General features: G+C 41.1%; 1 protein-coding gene across 1 annotated transcript; it reads right to left on the bottom strand.

Annotated features, from left to right (window-relative positions):
- Positions 1 to 1,414: 1,414 nt before the first annotated feature.
- On the bottom strand, positions 1,415 to 14,015 carry LOC146578156 (uncharacterized). The gene is made up of 8 exons (XM_085268523.1): positions 13,856 to 14,015; positions 12,946 to 13,302; positions 12,747 to 12,842; positions 7,402 to 7,734; positions 6,238 to 6,570; positions 3,003 to 3,329; positions 2,532 to 2,867; positions 1,415 to 2,273 (listed from the first exon to the last, which is right to left on the bottom strand). Exons 1-8 carry the CDS (start codon positions 13,890 to 13,892, stop codon positions 2,182 to 2,184), a joined length of 1,911 nt encoding a protein of 636 aa, XP_085124649.1. The 5' UTR covers positions 13,893 to 14,015; the 3' UTR covers positions 1,415 to 2,181.
- Positions 14,016 to 17,131: the final 3,116 nt, after the last annotated feature.

Here is a 17,131-nt window from a genome sequence, read left to right on the forward strand (position 1 = left end):
TAATGTCAACTCATTCATTTTGGCATTCATTCATTGTTTATCTTGCTTTGTGTCATCGTAGTCTAAGGAGCTTGGAAAGAAAAGCGTTGAGTGCAGGTTTATTTTAACTGGATACACCAAATGTTCCTATTTCTTTGTTATAATTTACAATTGTGCTATTTTAACCCTTTGTTATGTTGCCTGAATGATTGCATGCTATTCTGAGTCATGTGTTTTGTAAAGCACATTGTAATGTTTGGTTTGATAAAGTTTATACAAATATAACAATGCTATCTGTTGTTATCCCCATAAATAAAAACTTCCCTCATAATAATTCTAACAATAATGCCAAACGTGAAACGTGGAAGTGGTGTCACTGTTATGGATAAACAATGGCATTAAAAATAATGTGTCAGTAAGATAACATGTCCTTTTTTAAATGATTGAGAAGGTCTATGAAAACTCATCAAGTGACAGAGAGAAAAGGTTGTGGCCCTTTAGTACCCCTTCATGGCTTCCTGTTAAGTTTCCTTTTAAATTCTTCTTTTTTTGGTTTTTAAATCTCTTAATGGTGTTGCCCCTTCTTATTTGTCTGAGGTGCTTCACCCTCACATGCCGTCACCTGTTCCTCAGCTAACCAGATGCGTTTGACTGAAGACATTTAATAAATCCTGAGGAGACAGGAAAGCCTTTGCAGCTTTGGTTCCTAAAATGTGGAATGAGCTTCCTCTGGAGGTCAGACAGGCTCAATCGCTTCTTTTCTCCTTGACTTTTAACCCAGTGTGAGTTGTTATCTGGCTGAAACCTTTATTCTTTATATGTAGCTGATTTATGGCTTAATTGTTGTTTTCTTTTACAGCACTTTGGTCAGCCGTTATGTTGTTTTAAAGTGGTTTAGAAATATAGTGAAAGTGGAAGGTAAAAGATGAGTGTGTTTCTGGACAGCCTTGAAGAAAGATTTTTTTCTAATTGATATTTTGTTTATTTTTCATAAAATAAAAAGAGTGTCCAGGTCTACAAAAGAGACAAAAATGTTCCCAAAATCACTTTTTTAACCTTTTCCCTGGTTAAATAGAAATAATAAAAGCATAAATAAATAAATGTAAGGCAGTGATTCTCAAACTTCTCACAATGTGTACCACCTCGTGAAATATATAGCTCTTGTAGTACCACCCTTATGACCGATATTAAAGTACAGTAGTATAGGCCCATTTACAGTGTTGGGAAGGTTACACAATACATGCCCTTGTATTGTTTCAGAGGAAAACACGAACACAGTGTACAGTCGAGTCTTAATAGCTTACTTACAACTGGGCTCGTCAGGCTCTCTTCTTGGCTGCAGTGGTTATTATATATATATATATATATATATATATATATATATATAAATACAGAGGGCATAGTATAACACATGAAACAGGAAAAGACCATTTATTTCAGCAAAGTAACTGTATTCTAAATACCACCTTTTTAAACAGTAACTGTAACAGAATATAGTTACTCATATTTTGTATTTTAAATACGCTGGTACATGTACTCCGTTACTCCCCAACACTGTATATTTAACACCACAGAAAGTTTACACGAGATGATTTTATTTCTTATATGAATGTTATTTATTTTAACTGTCATAAACAGGATGTGACAGGTGACAATAACAACTGTACTGCATTAAAACATTTGCAGCAGGTGGTGCAGCAGTGGACTTCCAATCTTTAAGTGATGACCTGATAAACCCTGCTTCTGGGGCCAAACTACTCTGCATTTATCAACGCTGTTGTGTTTTTCACATGTTTTAATTACTGCTCCCAGCGATTATCTCAGTTGTTCTCCTGACTGATGTTTGGTCCGTTTACAGCATCCTGCCATGCGATTGCATTTGTCCCTAACCATCAGGAACCCTCACCTTAACTTTTATTGAGTGGAAAAAAGTTCATTCATCCTCCATCTTCACTGTGTTTATGTTATGCTAACATAGCTGTGTTGCTCGCCACCTCATAGCACATTATTATATTTTCTCAGTCAGAACATGCTATATTTTTTAATCTTAAAAAAACTTTGGAGGCTTCCCTTGTACTACTAGAGGACGCCCACATACCACAGTTTGAGAATCACTTTCCTACTGTGTCCTTGTGATAAGCTGAAAGAGGAGGCTTATCCATGTTTATGATCAAACAGCTGATTCTATACTAAGCCTTCAGATCAAACTGATTGATCAGCCATCAGCGGAGTCGGATCAGTGGAGCTGCTTCTGTTCCTGATGTCCCCTGTTTGATCCTGGACCTGAACTCTCCCTGCAAAGGAGACACAAGACAGTCAGAGACACAAACACACACACATATCTTAGTGGAGCCATCTACTTGACATAATGTTTTCCCTAACCATCTATAAAGATTGACTAAATCTAACCATAACCTAACTTTAACCTTGCTCACATTTTGAGCCTCAAAAATGCAAATCAAACTCGAGGGGTGTTCCCAAAAGAGACTGTTGGTCCCCACAAGTAAGAGAAAGAGAAAAGAGAAAGAGAAAACCTATATTTTCATACTGACCTTTGACCTTTAATAGCACTGTGGTCTCTCTTAAAATGCTTCTTTCTTTGCTGCTGACATCACAGCTGTATTCTCCACTGTCTCTCTCTGTGGGCTGTTTCAGGGTCAGACTGAGGTCTCCAGTTTTCAGCAGGTCGTCATCCATCTTCGTTCGGTCTCTGTAATCCTGGTGCTGTTTGTGAGGCCGGTCAGAGCTGTTCTCATACACGTGGACGATCAGTGGTGGATCCAATTCAGTATGTCTCCACACTATTTCAGCATCTTCAGGCAGGTTTTCTGTGGTTCTAAAGGGCAGCCGGACAAATTTGGCCCCCTCCTCCACCTCCACCTGACAGTCTGAAGGAAAACCACATCATGAGCTGCACAGACAGAAGTGAATCTACAAGGCAGGTTTTTATTTGGTTAATGGTAATGGTTGAATAATGATTTTCAACCACACAAACAGAAATATTTTCTGACATGCACACTGACTCGTCACTATCAGCAGCACCGTTTTCTTCCTCTTGATCCTCTTGTCCTTGACACTGCAGATGTATTTTCCCGTGTCTCTGTCTGAGGGTTTCTTCAGGGTCAGACTGAGGTCTCCAGTCATCTGTGAGTTTGCTTCCATCCTCGTTCGTTCTCTGTAGACCTGGTGCTGTTTGTCTCGCTGGTCAGAGCCCTGCTCATATTTGTGGACTGTAATTGGTGGTTCAGGTTCATAGCGCCACCACTCCACTTCAGCACTGGACAGGTTACCTGTGGTTTTGAAGGGCAGCTGGACAGACTCCGCCCCCTCCTCCACCTCCACCCGACACACTGAAAGACATTCCACCATGTTTTATTCAGCCAGTAGCCACTCTGAATTGACAAGCGTGTTACAACTAGATTTGCTGAATGTGTTTGATTGGATAAGTAAAAACAACATGATTTTAAACGTGTCTAAATCCAAATCCATGTTAAAAGGAAGTAGAGTACGCTTAGTCAACAGCCCACAACTAAATCTTTCCATAGCTGGATCGGTATTGGAACAGGTCACCCAGATTAAATTACTTGGTGTTACCATAAACCACCACCTTTCATGGTCTCAGCACATCAACTCTGTTATTAAGAAAATGGGACAGGGCATAGCTATAGCTAGGAAATGCTCTTTTTACATCACTTCTTCAATTATGAAAGATGTCATTAATGCTCTAGTATTATCTCATCTAGAGTACTGCTCAATCATTTGGTCAGCAGCTAATAAGACAGATCTGAACAGACTTCAGTTATTCCAAAATAGGGCGGCCAGATTAGTGTTAAGGTGTTCATACTATACAAGTATTGATAAAATGCACGATAAACTTTCTTGGCTTTCTGTACAAGCTAAATTATACTATGGCTTACTTGTATTTTTAAAGAAAGCAATACTGGTAAACACACCACACTTTTTTATGCTCAGTTGCAGCATCCAGATGAAATACATAATCATGCTACACGATTGTCAACTAACCACAATTTAGTAATTCCTCGTGTTAAAAGTAACTTTTTGAAAAACTCTGTTATATTTAGAGCATCTTTTCAGTGGAATAAGTCGCCTTATGCAATTAGAGAATTGGCTTCTATTCATAATTTTAAAAATAACCTAAAAGCCTATTTAGGCAGTTTTTAATGTATTTGTAAAAATTGTAGAGGGTAATGTCACTTGTAATGGAAATTGTGTATTTTGTTTGAGTGTTTTGTTTTGGGTTTCTTTGCTTTTTTATATAATTTTTTAATATTCACATGTTTACATTTTCAGAATTGTAAAACCTTATTGTGGATCTAAGAGCCAAATTATGTGGTGTCAAAATAATCTCCACAGTGGACAATTTGCATCCAACTCATTGGGTAACATTTTATTTGGTGGTATTTGATGGTTTGGGCCCCAGGAAGACTAGCAACCACTGTTGTGGAAGCTAATGGGGTTCCTTATAAATAAACAAATAAACAAAAAAAAAAAGAACAAGGTCAGTGAGGTCTTTACTGAACCTTACAATATAAAACTCATTGAAGCGACTGTGAACTGACACTACAAACAAAATGTAATTTAAAATATACAGGTGGTAATAATCAGGGGCAAGATTTGTCTACTCAGTCTAAGGAGCTTGGAAAGAAAAGCGTCTGGACTTCTTTAAGTTGCTTGAAGACGTTTCACCTCTCATCCGAGAAGCTTCTTCAGTTCTAAGGTCAAATGGTGGAGAGTCCCAGATATAAACCTAGTGGGAGTTTCCCCCCACAGAGGGACAAAAGGACCCCCTGATGATCCTGTAATCACCTGAGCCAACGTGTGAAAATGGGTGTGTTTCACAATCAGCCAGGGTTTTGGGTGAGCTCATTGTGAAACCTTTCCCCACCCTATCATGTGATTTCCTGAGGTCAGATGGCCCAGGATGTGAGTGGGCGTTAAGGCGTCTGGGGAGGGATCTCAAAACTGGATTGTAGATGGCAGACAGTTGGTGTCGTAAACCCCGCCTCTGTTCAAGAGTTTTGAGAACCACTTCCCAGACGCCAGCACTCTCAGTAGCAGGAGCAGCAGCAACACCAACATTGTACCCATCAGGTAAAGCATAGGCTACCTTCAGGCTGTAGAAAAAGCTCTCCTAAATCTAACATGCAATGGTGTTTGCTGTAGTGAGTGCTTGTGACAGGAGAACTAAAAGCAGCTGAAACCTATGTTGTGAACCAAATATGTGACTGTGGAGTTAAAAATAAAACAAGTTGGGATCCTTAAAGAATCTGTCAGTCTTACTTGATAAGCAAAGCTGTTATTTGGTTTCTTATCTTTGACCTGAACCTTTATTTGTTTCTTCATGAGGATGTTTCCCTCCCACTCAAATCATGCCAGAGGCTTTTATTTTGAAGAAGGATCAAGAGAAATAAACAATTGCAACACATTTAGATGAGCTTGCAAAGTCTCTCGACAGATATTTTCCTACAAGAGATTCATATCCAGCATGGGTGAGACAGCCGTTCACGTTTGCTGTTGAGACAGCAGATGTCGATGATGAATACCTTGATGAAATCATTGAAGTTCAGCAGAGCCAGGTTCAACAGCAACTCTTCAGAACAACAACGCTCTCAACGTTTTGGTGTCGACAAATGGACGAGTATGTAGTTATTGTTAAGAAAGCCCTGGATTTTTTTTATACCATTTGTTACAACATATCTTTGCGAGCAATCCCTGTCAAGGATGCTGGACATAAAAACGAAGAAAAGGAAGAGACTTTGCTGTGAAAATGACATGAGAGTGGCGCTTGCCAAGGTGAAGCCACGCATATCTGAACTGGTCTCTCAAAGGCAACAGCAGAAGTCACACTGATTCGCAGTATGTACATTTGTATGTAATTTGCTGTAAGTTCGTGCATTGTGTTGGTTTTGTTCTTTGAACAAGGTGATGTTCGTGCACGGGTCATTTTGTGCACCAATAAAAACATATCTATGTCTTGAATATGAAAAAGAAATCATATTTTATTTTTCACTAAAGAGGGGTTCGGTGAATGCGCATATGAAACTGGTGGGTTCGGTACCTCCAACAAGGTTAAGAACCACTGATTTAAACACACAGTTGTGCTGCCTGACATTCTTGGCTTTTAGTCAAAACATCAAAGAATTTATTTTATTTGAATGAACTGAAAATAGATTCAAACTAAAAGCTTTTAGAGAATAAACTCCTACATGACCTCTGACCTGTATCTACAGCACTGACCTCTGACGTTCAGCTCCACTTGTTTCTTCAGCAGGATGTTTCCCTCCCTGCTGTAGACGGTGCAGGTGTAGGTGTAGTGATCCCAGTCTGTGGGCTGTTTCAGGGTCAGACTGAGGTCTCCAGTTTTCAGCAGGTCTTCATTCATCTTTGTTCGGTCTCTGTAAAACTGGTCCTGTTCTTTAAACTGGTCAGAGCCGTTCTCATACACGTGGACCTTCCTGGTTCGAATGTAAATACAAGTCCACTCCACTTTAGCATCTCCAGGCAGGCGAAGTCTGGTTTTGCAGGGCAGCTGGACAGACTCCACCCCATCCTTCACCTCTACACAGGGGACTGAGAGGACAACAAAGCACAATGAGTTGTACAGCCAGTGCAGCAGCGTGAGGTTAAACCTTTTCAGTGAGAACATGTTTGACCAATTCGACTCTGAAATATGTTCCTTTGCTCCACAGTAGTACAGTACAGTGGTGTCTGTCCAATCAGCAGCAGAGCAGACTCTTTACCAGAATCCTTTGTGCCAAATGTACAGAATCAAATCCTTTGTTTGTTTCTGCAGAGTAAAGTTTTTATTTTCATCTTTCAAGGTTTATATTATTTCTTAGAATCTTTCAAAGAAACTGTAGAAGTTACTAGACTATGATTCAACTACACAGACAGCTGGTCACTCGATCTGCTCTCTGAATGCTCAGCTTGTGCTCAAAATGAACTTAAAGAAACGTCTGTTGTGGTTGTTAGGTCTGCACTCGCAGGCCTCGCTAGCTCCGAGACTTATCCCGATGAACAAAGCAAGACAATCAGACCTCGATCGGTTTTTACTTGCGCAAGTGTGGTAATCTCAGAGCTGCAAGCTCGGCACCCAAACTCAGTCAACTTCAACTCCAGCCTCTCCTCGCAGCCTTTTATTAAATGAGTACTTGTAAAATAATGTGTTGTAAGAGCTAAGGCACCGCAAAGCTGTTTAAAAGCCCCTTTGAGGTCCCTGTGTAATCACATAAACCCCAGGCAAAGTGTCCAAAAACGTAGGGACCTTCTGTGTCTGCAGCTCACTCATAAAACCCTGTTCACCATAGTAACCACAGACACATTATTGATGACAGGCTCTTGTTACCGAACTTCACCATTTTCCTATACTGTAAACCTTTGATCTGTATCCACAGCTCTGACCTTTGACTTTCAGCTTCACTTGCTTCTTCAGCAGGATGCTTCCAAGGATGTTGCTGCTGACGGTGCAGGTGTATGTGTCCGTGTCTTTGTCTGTGGGGTACTTCAGAGTCAGACTGAGGTTGGCAACTGTCAGCTGTTTTCTCTTCATCTTGGTTCTGTGTGTATATAACCAGTGTTGTTGTTGTTGAGGCTGGTCAGAGTCACTTTGCTGCACATGGACTATCCTTTTAAAGCTGTCAGTCCACATCACTGTAGCGTCTTCAGGCAGGTGAACTGTGGTTATAAAGGGAAGTTCAACAGACTCCACCCCTGAATCCACCTTCACCTGCGGGACTGAGAGGACAACAAACATCATCATCAGCTGCACAGGAAGTCTTTAAGATGCTAAAACATGACGCTGAAAAACTAGTTCATGCATTTATTACTTCCAGGCTGGACGACTGTAATTCATTATTATCAGGATGTCCTAAAAACTCACTGAAAAGCCTTCAGCTGATCCAAAATGCTGCAGCAAGAGTCCTGACAGGGACTAGAAAGAGAGAGCAGATTTCTCCTGTTTTGGCTTCCCTTCATTGGCTCCCTGTTGAATCCAGAATTCAAAATCCTGCTCCTCACATACAAGGTCTTAAATAATCAGGCCCCATCTTATCTTAATGACCTTGTAGTACCATATCACCCTATTAGAGCACTTCGCTCTCGCTCTGCAGGCCTACTTGTTGTTCCTAGAGTATTTAAAAGTAGAATGGGAGGGAGAGCCTTCAGTTTTCAGGCCCCTCTTCTGTGGAACCAGCTTCCAGTTTGGATTCAGGAGACAGACACTATCTCTACTTTTAAGATTAGGATTAAAACTTTCCTTTTTGCTAAAGCATATAGTTAGGGCTGGACCAGGTGACCCTGAATCCTCCCTTAGTTATGCTGCAATAGACGTAGGCTGCCGGGGGATTCCCATGATGCACTGAGTTTTTCCTTTCCAGTCACCTTTCTCACTCACTATGTGTTAATCAGTGTTGGGTAAGTTACTTTAAAAAAGTAATTAATTACTAATTACTTAGTCAATATTGTATTTAAAATAATTATCTAATTACTGAGTCAAAAAAGTAACTTAATTACTAAATAAGTAATTTAACGAAATACTTCTTAAAATCCCTATAAACCTTGAGTGGACAGACAATAGAAATTAAACTCTTTAAATAATATTTTTTTTAGAGACGGAGACTCTACAGTACGCAGCGGTAGCATCTCTTCCACAGTGTAGCCTGCAATCATTTTTTAAGCTCACCTTCAGACGCTTTCTGTGCTGCTGAAGTAAAATCAAGCTTTGCCTGCTTAGCAGGAGCTGCCACGGTGATGGATGATGAACAAGGATCACTCAGAAGTGTTCGTCTATGCTCTCGTGTCAGGTGCTTCAGTAGATTACTATTAACAGCAGCCGATAGTTTTTTCTCCCCAGGACATAGTATTGCTGTAATGTTCTTGTCTGCTTGTTTCAGAAAAGTGAAGAGACGGGAATACAGTGGAGCAAAAAAGTAGCTGGTATTTTGGCCCATTCCTCCATGCAGATCTTCTCGAGAGCAGTGATGTTTTGGGGCTGTCGCCGAGCAACACGGACTTTCAACTCCCGCCACAGATTTTCTATGGGGTTGAGGTCTGGAGACTGGCTAGGCCACTCCAGGACTTTCAAATGCTTCTTACGGAGCCACTCCTTTGTTGCCCGGGCGGTGTGTTTTGGATCATTGTCATGTTGGAAGACCCAGCCTCGTTTCATCTTCAAAGTTCTCACTGATGGAAGGAGGTTTTGGCTCAAAATCTCACGATACATGGCCCCATTCATTCTGTCCTTAACACGGATCAGTCGTCCTGTCCCCTTGGCAGAAAAACAGCCCCATAGCATGATGTTTCCACCCCCATGCTTCACAGTAGGTATGGTGTTCTTGGGATGCAACTCAGTATTCTTCTTCCTCCAAACACGACGAGTTGAGTTTATACCAAAAAGTTCTACTTTGGTTTCATCTGACCACATGACATTCTCCCAATCCTCTGCTGTATCATCCATGTGCTCTCTGGCAAACTTCAGACGGGCCTGGACATGCACTGGCTTCAGCAGCGGAACACGTCTGGCACTGCGGGATTTGATTCCCTGCCGTTGTAGTGTGTTACTGATGGTGACCTTTGTTACTTTGGTCCCAGCTCTCTGCAGGTCATTCACCAGGTCCCCCCGTGTGGTTCTGGGATCTTTGCTCACCGTTCTCATGATCATTTTGACCCCACGGGATGAGATCTTGCATGGAGCCCCAGATCGAGGGAGATTATCAGTGGTCTTGTATGTCTTCCATTTTCTGATGATTGCTCCCACAGTTGATTTTTTCACACCAAGCTGCTTGCCTATTGTAGATTCACTCTTCCCAGTCTGGTGCAGGTCTACAATACTTTTCCTGGTGTCCTTCGAAAGCTCTTTGGTCTTGGCCATGGCGGAGTTTGGAGTCTGACTGTTTGAGGCTGTGGACAGGTGTCTTTTATACAGATGATGAGTTCAAACAGGTGCCATTCATACAGGTAACGAGTGGGGGACAGAAAAGCTTCTTACAGAAGACGTTACAGGTCTGTGAGAGCCAGAGATTTTCCTTGTTTGAGGTGACCAAATACTTATTTTCCACCCTGATTTACGAATAAATTCTTTACAAATCCTACCATGTGAATTCATGGATTTTTTTTTCACATTCTGTCTCTCACAGTTGAAGTGTACCTCTGGTACAAATTACTGACCTCTGTCATCATTTTAAGTGGGGGAACTTGCACAATCAGTGGCTGACTAAATACTTTTTTGCCCCACTGTATGTCCATGTCATAAAACAGCCACACGCTTCATCCGAGTCCAACATCTTCCGCTTTAGAATACGACTGTGCAGCAAACTGGCGCGAAATGACGCGCAGCTGCACTACAGCCATGTTAAATCGGCAGAGTTTACTTCTTATTTTACAATGTAACACAAGTACATTGTAAGTAACTGTAATTAAAATACCTAAAAATGAACAGTAATTAGTTACTCTGCTTTTTCAGTGGAAAAGTAATTTAATTACAGTAACGCATTAATTAGTAACGCATTACACCCAACACTGGTGTTAACAGACCTCTCTGCATTGAATCATACTTGTTATTAACCTCTGTCTCTCTTCCACAGCATGTCTTTATCCTGTCTTCCTTCTCTCACCCCAACCAATCGCAGCAGATGGCCCCGCCCCTCCCTGAGCCTGGTTCTGCTGGAGGTTTCTTCCTGTTAAAAGGGAGTTTTTCCTTCCCACTGTCGCCAAAGTGCTGCTCATAGGGGGTCATATGATTGTTGGGTTTTTCTCTGTACCTATTATTGTGCGATCTACTGTACAATATAAAGCGCCTTGAGGCGACTGTTGTTGTGATTTGGTGCTATGTAAATAAAATTGAATTGCATTGAATTGAATTAACCTTTGGCATGTGTCTGCTTGAGTGGAGCAGGGAGTGATTTAAATAGTTAGTGTTGTTCCTGAAAACATTTGTATTATTTTGTGATTATGGTATCTCTGCCCATTGGTTTAGGGTGGAATCATATTTTTTCTCTTCTCTGTGGGGTGTTATTCAGCTTGTACTGGTGTAACTGTAATCATAGGTGAAGCTCATTGGACTTTATATGTATTCCATTTATCATTCATCCTAGGTACCGAAGTGACACAGCACCACACAAAAGCCCTTCATGTCTTCATATCTTGGGAAATTGGGAAATCGGTGGAGCGATTTAGTGAAATATGTGCAAAGTATTTAAGACAAAAACAGAAGATCTTGAATGTCAATATTTGACATTTTTGATATTTTTGTCATTTTTACACGATCACCTTTATTCTTCAGCACAGTCTGAACTGTTCTCCAGGACTTTTGAAGGACATTGTGATTTAAAAAACAAAAATCCAGAAATGCTTTTACTGCACTGGCAGCGAGTTTGGGATTCAGTTCTTCTGTATCAAGAATGGCTACCTGACAACTGCCCTTCCATTGAGACCATTTCTGATGATGCTTTAATGGACGACTTAAAGAAAAAAAACATTATTCGGTATTTCTACTTATGTATTACAGCTTCCAAAATCACAGCATTCTTAGATAGCTGGAAACAGGACAGAAGATCAAGTGTTTAAATGTCTTCAAGAGTTTTTTGGGGGTTTTTTTTGGCAAGTTGTGCTGCTGTGTCTGCCTTTTTATGACAGGGTAAAGCACAACTCCCAGTACCCCCCACTGCCCATGGCCTTGAATAACAACAATAAAAGCAGAGTTTCTCTGAAAATACAAACAGTAAACTTAAAATGAGTGATGCTTGTTTCATGATGCTCCAGATGTTCTAAGCTGGCAAAAGCTTTGAACTGCAAGCAGACCAGTTCAGGACCTGAACTCTTCCCTGCTATTTTATCAGACGCTGTTTAGTATGATGTTACTGAAATATGTAAGGCCTTCACTTAAGAAGACATCGTATCAATTGGAGCATTTGTTGTTGTATAACCTGTAAATACCTTTGAGCACCTTTCCAGATGTGGAAGCACTATTACATACCATCAGAGATCAGGTTTTGTAAGTGAGCTCTAATAACAAGTCAGATGCCTCCTTTTGAGGATGCAGTGTCCATGTTGTTCCCATAATCCTAAAATTTAATCCGTCTGACCACAGAACAGTTTTCGACTTTTTACTGACGTTTGCCCCAAAGAAGAATAGCAGTGTCTCTGGATCATGTTCACATGCGCTGTTTTCTTTGCATGATACAGCTTTAACCTGCACGTGTGCATGGCATAGTCAAGTGTGTTGCAGTAATATCTGTAAACGTTTCAAAGCTCTTTCAAACCAAGGATCGCAGGTGCCCAGGACTGATTTTCAGCCTTGTTGCTGTGCACAGAGATTGCTCCTGATTCTCTGAAACCTTTGGCGATGTTATGTGCCGTAAATGATGAGATATTTATAGTTTTCAGAATTCTGTCCTGAGAAACATTGCAATTATTTTGTAATTGTTTTTGCAAACTCTGAACATCTTTACTTCGGGTAACTCTGCCTCTCTTAATACTCAACAATGTTATTGACCTGTTGCCAATTAGCCTAATTCAGTTAAATGTTAGTTAAATAATTATACAGATGTTTCATTTTTCGCTTTTTGTTGCTGCAACTTTTTGGAAAATTGTTACTGCCATCGAATTCAAACCTTTATTAAAATTGTACATTTTCTCAGGTTGCTGGTTCCCTTAAGAACATGGCTGGATAAATCTGAGGTCAAGATCACTAACCACCATCATTTAAAATTGGAAATTTGACCACATCACACATGTGACAAATCACTTACCTTTCACAAAATAGTGTCTGAAGTACATGCCTCCACCCACAATTAAGAAAGCAGCCAAATTCAAGAAAACCAGGAGAACTGTGACCCTGCTGCGACCTGACAACAAAAATGTGAACAAAAACAGGAAAATTGTGTGATGTTAAAATAATGCTGCAGAATCTCTAACGCTGCACGTGATTTTTCATTTGTTTGCACTGACCTCCACCTGTGGCCCTCTGGACCTGCAGCTGCACTGTTGCCTGACCCTGTTCAATACCAGACTTGCGGGCGGTGCAGGTGTAGTTGCCACTATCAGACAGTTGAAGATTTTTCAGAGTGAGGCTGAGGTTTCCAGTTTCCAGAGCATCAGTATTCATGGACGTTCGCCCGCTGTAATGCTGGTTTTGGTTCTGAAGGTTATCACCTTCCGGTTCACGCAGGTGAACTGTGGGTGGGTTGAGGTCGGACCGGCTCCACACAACTGCGCATTCTTTCACATTAACACTGAGAAACTTACATGGCAGCAGGACAAACTCTGCTCCCTCCTGCACCTTCACACTTGAGGCATGCTGGGAAACTGTGAGGACAGGAAGAGTTTAAACCTGAAATCATTCCCACACTTTATTATGACAGCAGGAAACTTATTACAGGCTGAAGTAGACACAGACACAATGCAGCAGTTCCAGTGATGCACACCGGCTGATTTCATGAAATCATGTTGATTCAGTGTTTTTTTTATTAGTTTAGATAAGTAAGGACATTATTCCTGAGACATGACCAAAGTGGCTGCTGTTTCATAACTGTCACAAAACCCGTGAGACCAGTTACACTGTCATGGTGGCTAGATGAAAACAGCCAAGTGCATCAGCTTAGAGGGACTCGAGCTGATAACAGAACAGATAGAGACCACATCAGGCTGCATTTTTGTCTCACTGCTTCAGTGAGAGAAGACATTTAAGATAAAGTTACGCTGGCTCGGATAATCTCAACTGCAACAGCATGTGGCAGTTGAGACCTCACCTTGTTTATGAATGCACACAAACCTGTCTGACTGTGTGTGTCTCTGTGTGTCTCTGCAAGTGTGACATTAATGGAGCTTGGATCGTGAGAACAGAGGCAGATTTTCTTACCGTGCAGGAGGATCACAAACACCAACAGGGTCTTCATCTTTCTGTAAAAACAGCAAATAGCTAAAACCTTTCCTTCAGTCGTCTTCTGCCTGAGGAAATCAGCAGTAGATCCACAGACATAATCCACCTGCTCCTCACCTTAAACGAACACACCTTCAATTTTTTCATTCAGGAAGAGGAAACACTTGTTCAGAGAGAGGACGGGACTGTTCACGCACCTCTAGCCAGTAAAGACGACGACAAGAGAAACAAAGCAAAAAAAGAGAAAAGAAACGTGAGTCAGGACCAGTTTAAATTTTAATCATCACGTCAGACTAAAGTGAAATATTATCTTTGTTTCCTCGTATACTTCCACATATGATAAATGTGAATACAGAACATAATAATAATCATAATAATAATAAATTATGTTTTATTACTGTCTACCAGCAGCAGCTTCACAGCCCACCAGGGGGCCCACACACTGTTATTTGCAGACTACATGAAAGGCTGGTGGTGAAATGTGAGTCTATTCAGTGACAGACAGAAGCTGAGCAGGTAACACTTTCTAATGAAAACATAACAACCAATGCTGGTTATTTATATAATATGGCTAATTCAACTTTGTACTGCTGATAAAACCAAGAGGACAGGTTTAAAATACTTCCCCCAACAGCAGCCGTCACTATAAAGGTAACTGTGGTTAGTATCTGCAAGAAAATACAGATGCTAGCAACAGTTAACTTTATAATAACAATAGCTAACTTCAATTCAGCAATAAACAATATTATTATTATCATTAGAAAAGAACAGGAGTGATGTACTGGTAACACAGTGTAAGAGTAACAGTATTTAGAATATTAGTAGTTATTAATTATATTTTAGTCAAGGTCAAGTATTACCCTTCCACCTCTAACAGTGATGATATATTAGTTTAGGATTAACAAATATTGTAGTTTGTATTCTTTCTTTGCATGTTAGAGTTTTAAATAACAATATTTATTCAGTTGTCTGTGGAAAGGCAAAGAGGGAACTGCACATCTCGTTCAGTAACTATAAAAGAAAAAGTTTCCTCTGTGTTGCTGTGAAAATCACTCATTCAGTTCAGCAGCTCCGCTTCACTCTGCAGAAGCAGCGTGCCAAGCTGATGATGTTAAGAGGGAAGTAGTGAAGGTGATGATGTCGCTCTGCTGTCAGTCATCATCCCGACAACATGAAGACTTCATCTGCTCCTCTGTGAGTCACTGAAATCCTTCACTGATCTTTTTCATCGATTCATTGATAGCAGCTCTAATAAACACTCTTGGATGCTCTCACTGTCTGACTGCTTGTTTTAGGTGAGAGGATCAGTTCACTCTTCTTCTCTTGTATTACAGGTTTCATCTGAGAGCAGTCTGTGATTGGAGCCAGGAAGAGATATTATTGGCTTATAATGAATATCACAAGTTTATTTTATTTTAGAGCTTCCAGACCTTCTGCAGTTTATTCTGGAGTAATGCATTAGTAACATCCACCATGTAATCTGGACTGTCATAATAAATTGAGGCCTCATGCCCAGTTAGTGACTGTAACATGAAGTCAGATGACCTCTTTTCATCAAACACGCAGGGTCAGGAAACCACAGCTGCTGGCTGCATGTGCCACAGATTCTTCTGCCTGTTTTGTAGTCTTCACTTCCTCTATTAGAAGCACATTTTCCACAGTGAGTCAAACCAAAGAAATGGAGACTGTTTTTGGTAAAATCAGGTTTCTTTTTGCATGTTTGGTTATTTTTCTGGTGCTGAGTTCTAAAGAGCAGCAGAGTGTAATTTAGCCCTAAACTTGTAAATAAAAACCACTTTAAGAGATTTTGATGCATGCTCAATCATTCAGGTAAGTTGATTCTGTTCATCTGGACGTAGCGTTTTCAGTCAGAGAAACGTTTCATCATCCAGGTGACGTCTTCAGTCTCAGCTGACTGCAGGTTTCAACCTTATAAACAGAACATTTGCATAATGATTGAAACCAGCACCACTGATGGAACAATGGGCTGGGAGGTCAGTTCCTTAATCTTAATTATGCACATTCTCATGACCATTGATCAACAACCACTGATCAATGGTCATGAGTACCATTCACAGAGAGTTGGGGAATGGCAACAACATTAACATCTTTCCACCAGGGTAGGTGCACAGTTTTGCTAAAGCAGAAAGACTATCATGAGAATATTTTGTCCCTGCTCAGTGACGAAAATGCTTATGAGCCCCTGACCTCATACCACAGGCTATACCAAGGGGAACCTACACCAACTCTGTATGGTTTACTGAAGATACATAAACAACCTGACCTCAACCTCAGCAACAGGACCGCTCTCAGCATCGACCAAGTGTGTTTGCTTTTGGAACTGTGCCTTCATTCCACCTATTTCACAAACAAGGGTCAGTTCTACAGGCAGGAACATGGGTGTGCCATGGGTTCCCCAGTTTCACCCATCGTGGCCAATTTGTACATGGAAGAAATGGAAAAGAGGGCTTTGCCATCCTACCCTGGAACACCACCAAGCCATTGGTTCAGGTATGTGGATGACACCTGGGTGAAAATCCAATCTCAGGACGTTCCACAATTCACGGATCACATTAACTCGGTGGACCAACACATCAAATTCACCAGGGAGGATATGAAAAGTGGCAGATTAGCCTTCTTAGACTGTGAGATTTACATCAGTAATGGGGGACATCTAAAAGCTGACGTGTACCATAAACCTACACATACGGATCAGTATTTAAGGTTTGACTCTCATCATCCACTGGAGCACAAACTGGGTGTCATCAGGACGCTACAACACAGAACACACACCATCCCCACTGACACAGCAGCCAGGGAGGCAGAAGAACATCAAGAAGGCCCTGAGTAAATGTGGTTATCCCAGCTGGACTTTTGTCAAAGCTGGGAAGCCACCTAAAGAAAGCTCCAGCCGATCCAGGAGAGAAGGACAACCGCTGCCCAAGCGAAAACCTGCAGTGATCCCACATGTGTCAGGAGTATCAGAGCAGTTGAGACGCATTTTTTCTAAACACCGGGTCTCTGTGTCTCTAAAGAGCTCCTCAATACACTACTTGTACTTCAGCTTGGCCTTTTTGATGACCAGAGTCACTGTGCCCCTTTGTAAGCCTGTAAGTCCCCAAATTTGAGACAGTGGTGACAACAGACTGGGACCAGAAAAAGTAGCTGCATATATCATTCATTAGCTCCCAAACTGTCCAGTTATGGACTGAAACAGTGAGGGTTACCGTGAACATGACTCATGCAGTTTATCAG

This window comes from Mchenga conophoros, linkage group LG3, assembly GCF_057382185.1.
Source record: "Mchenga conophoros isolate Kocher_MC1m ecotype Shallow Benthic linkage group LG3, M_conophoros_male_GT1.1, whole genome shotgun sequence".
In the NCBI taxonomy this organism is placed as follows: Eukaryota; Metazoa; Chordata; class Actinopteri; order Cichliformes; family Cichlidae; genus Mchenga; species Mchenga conophoros.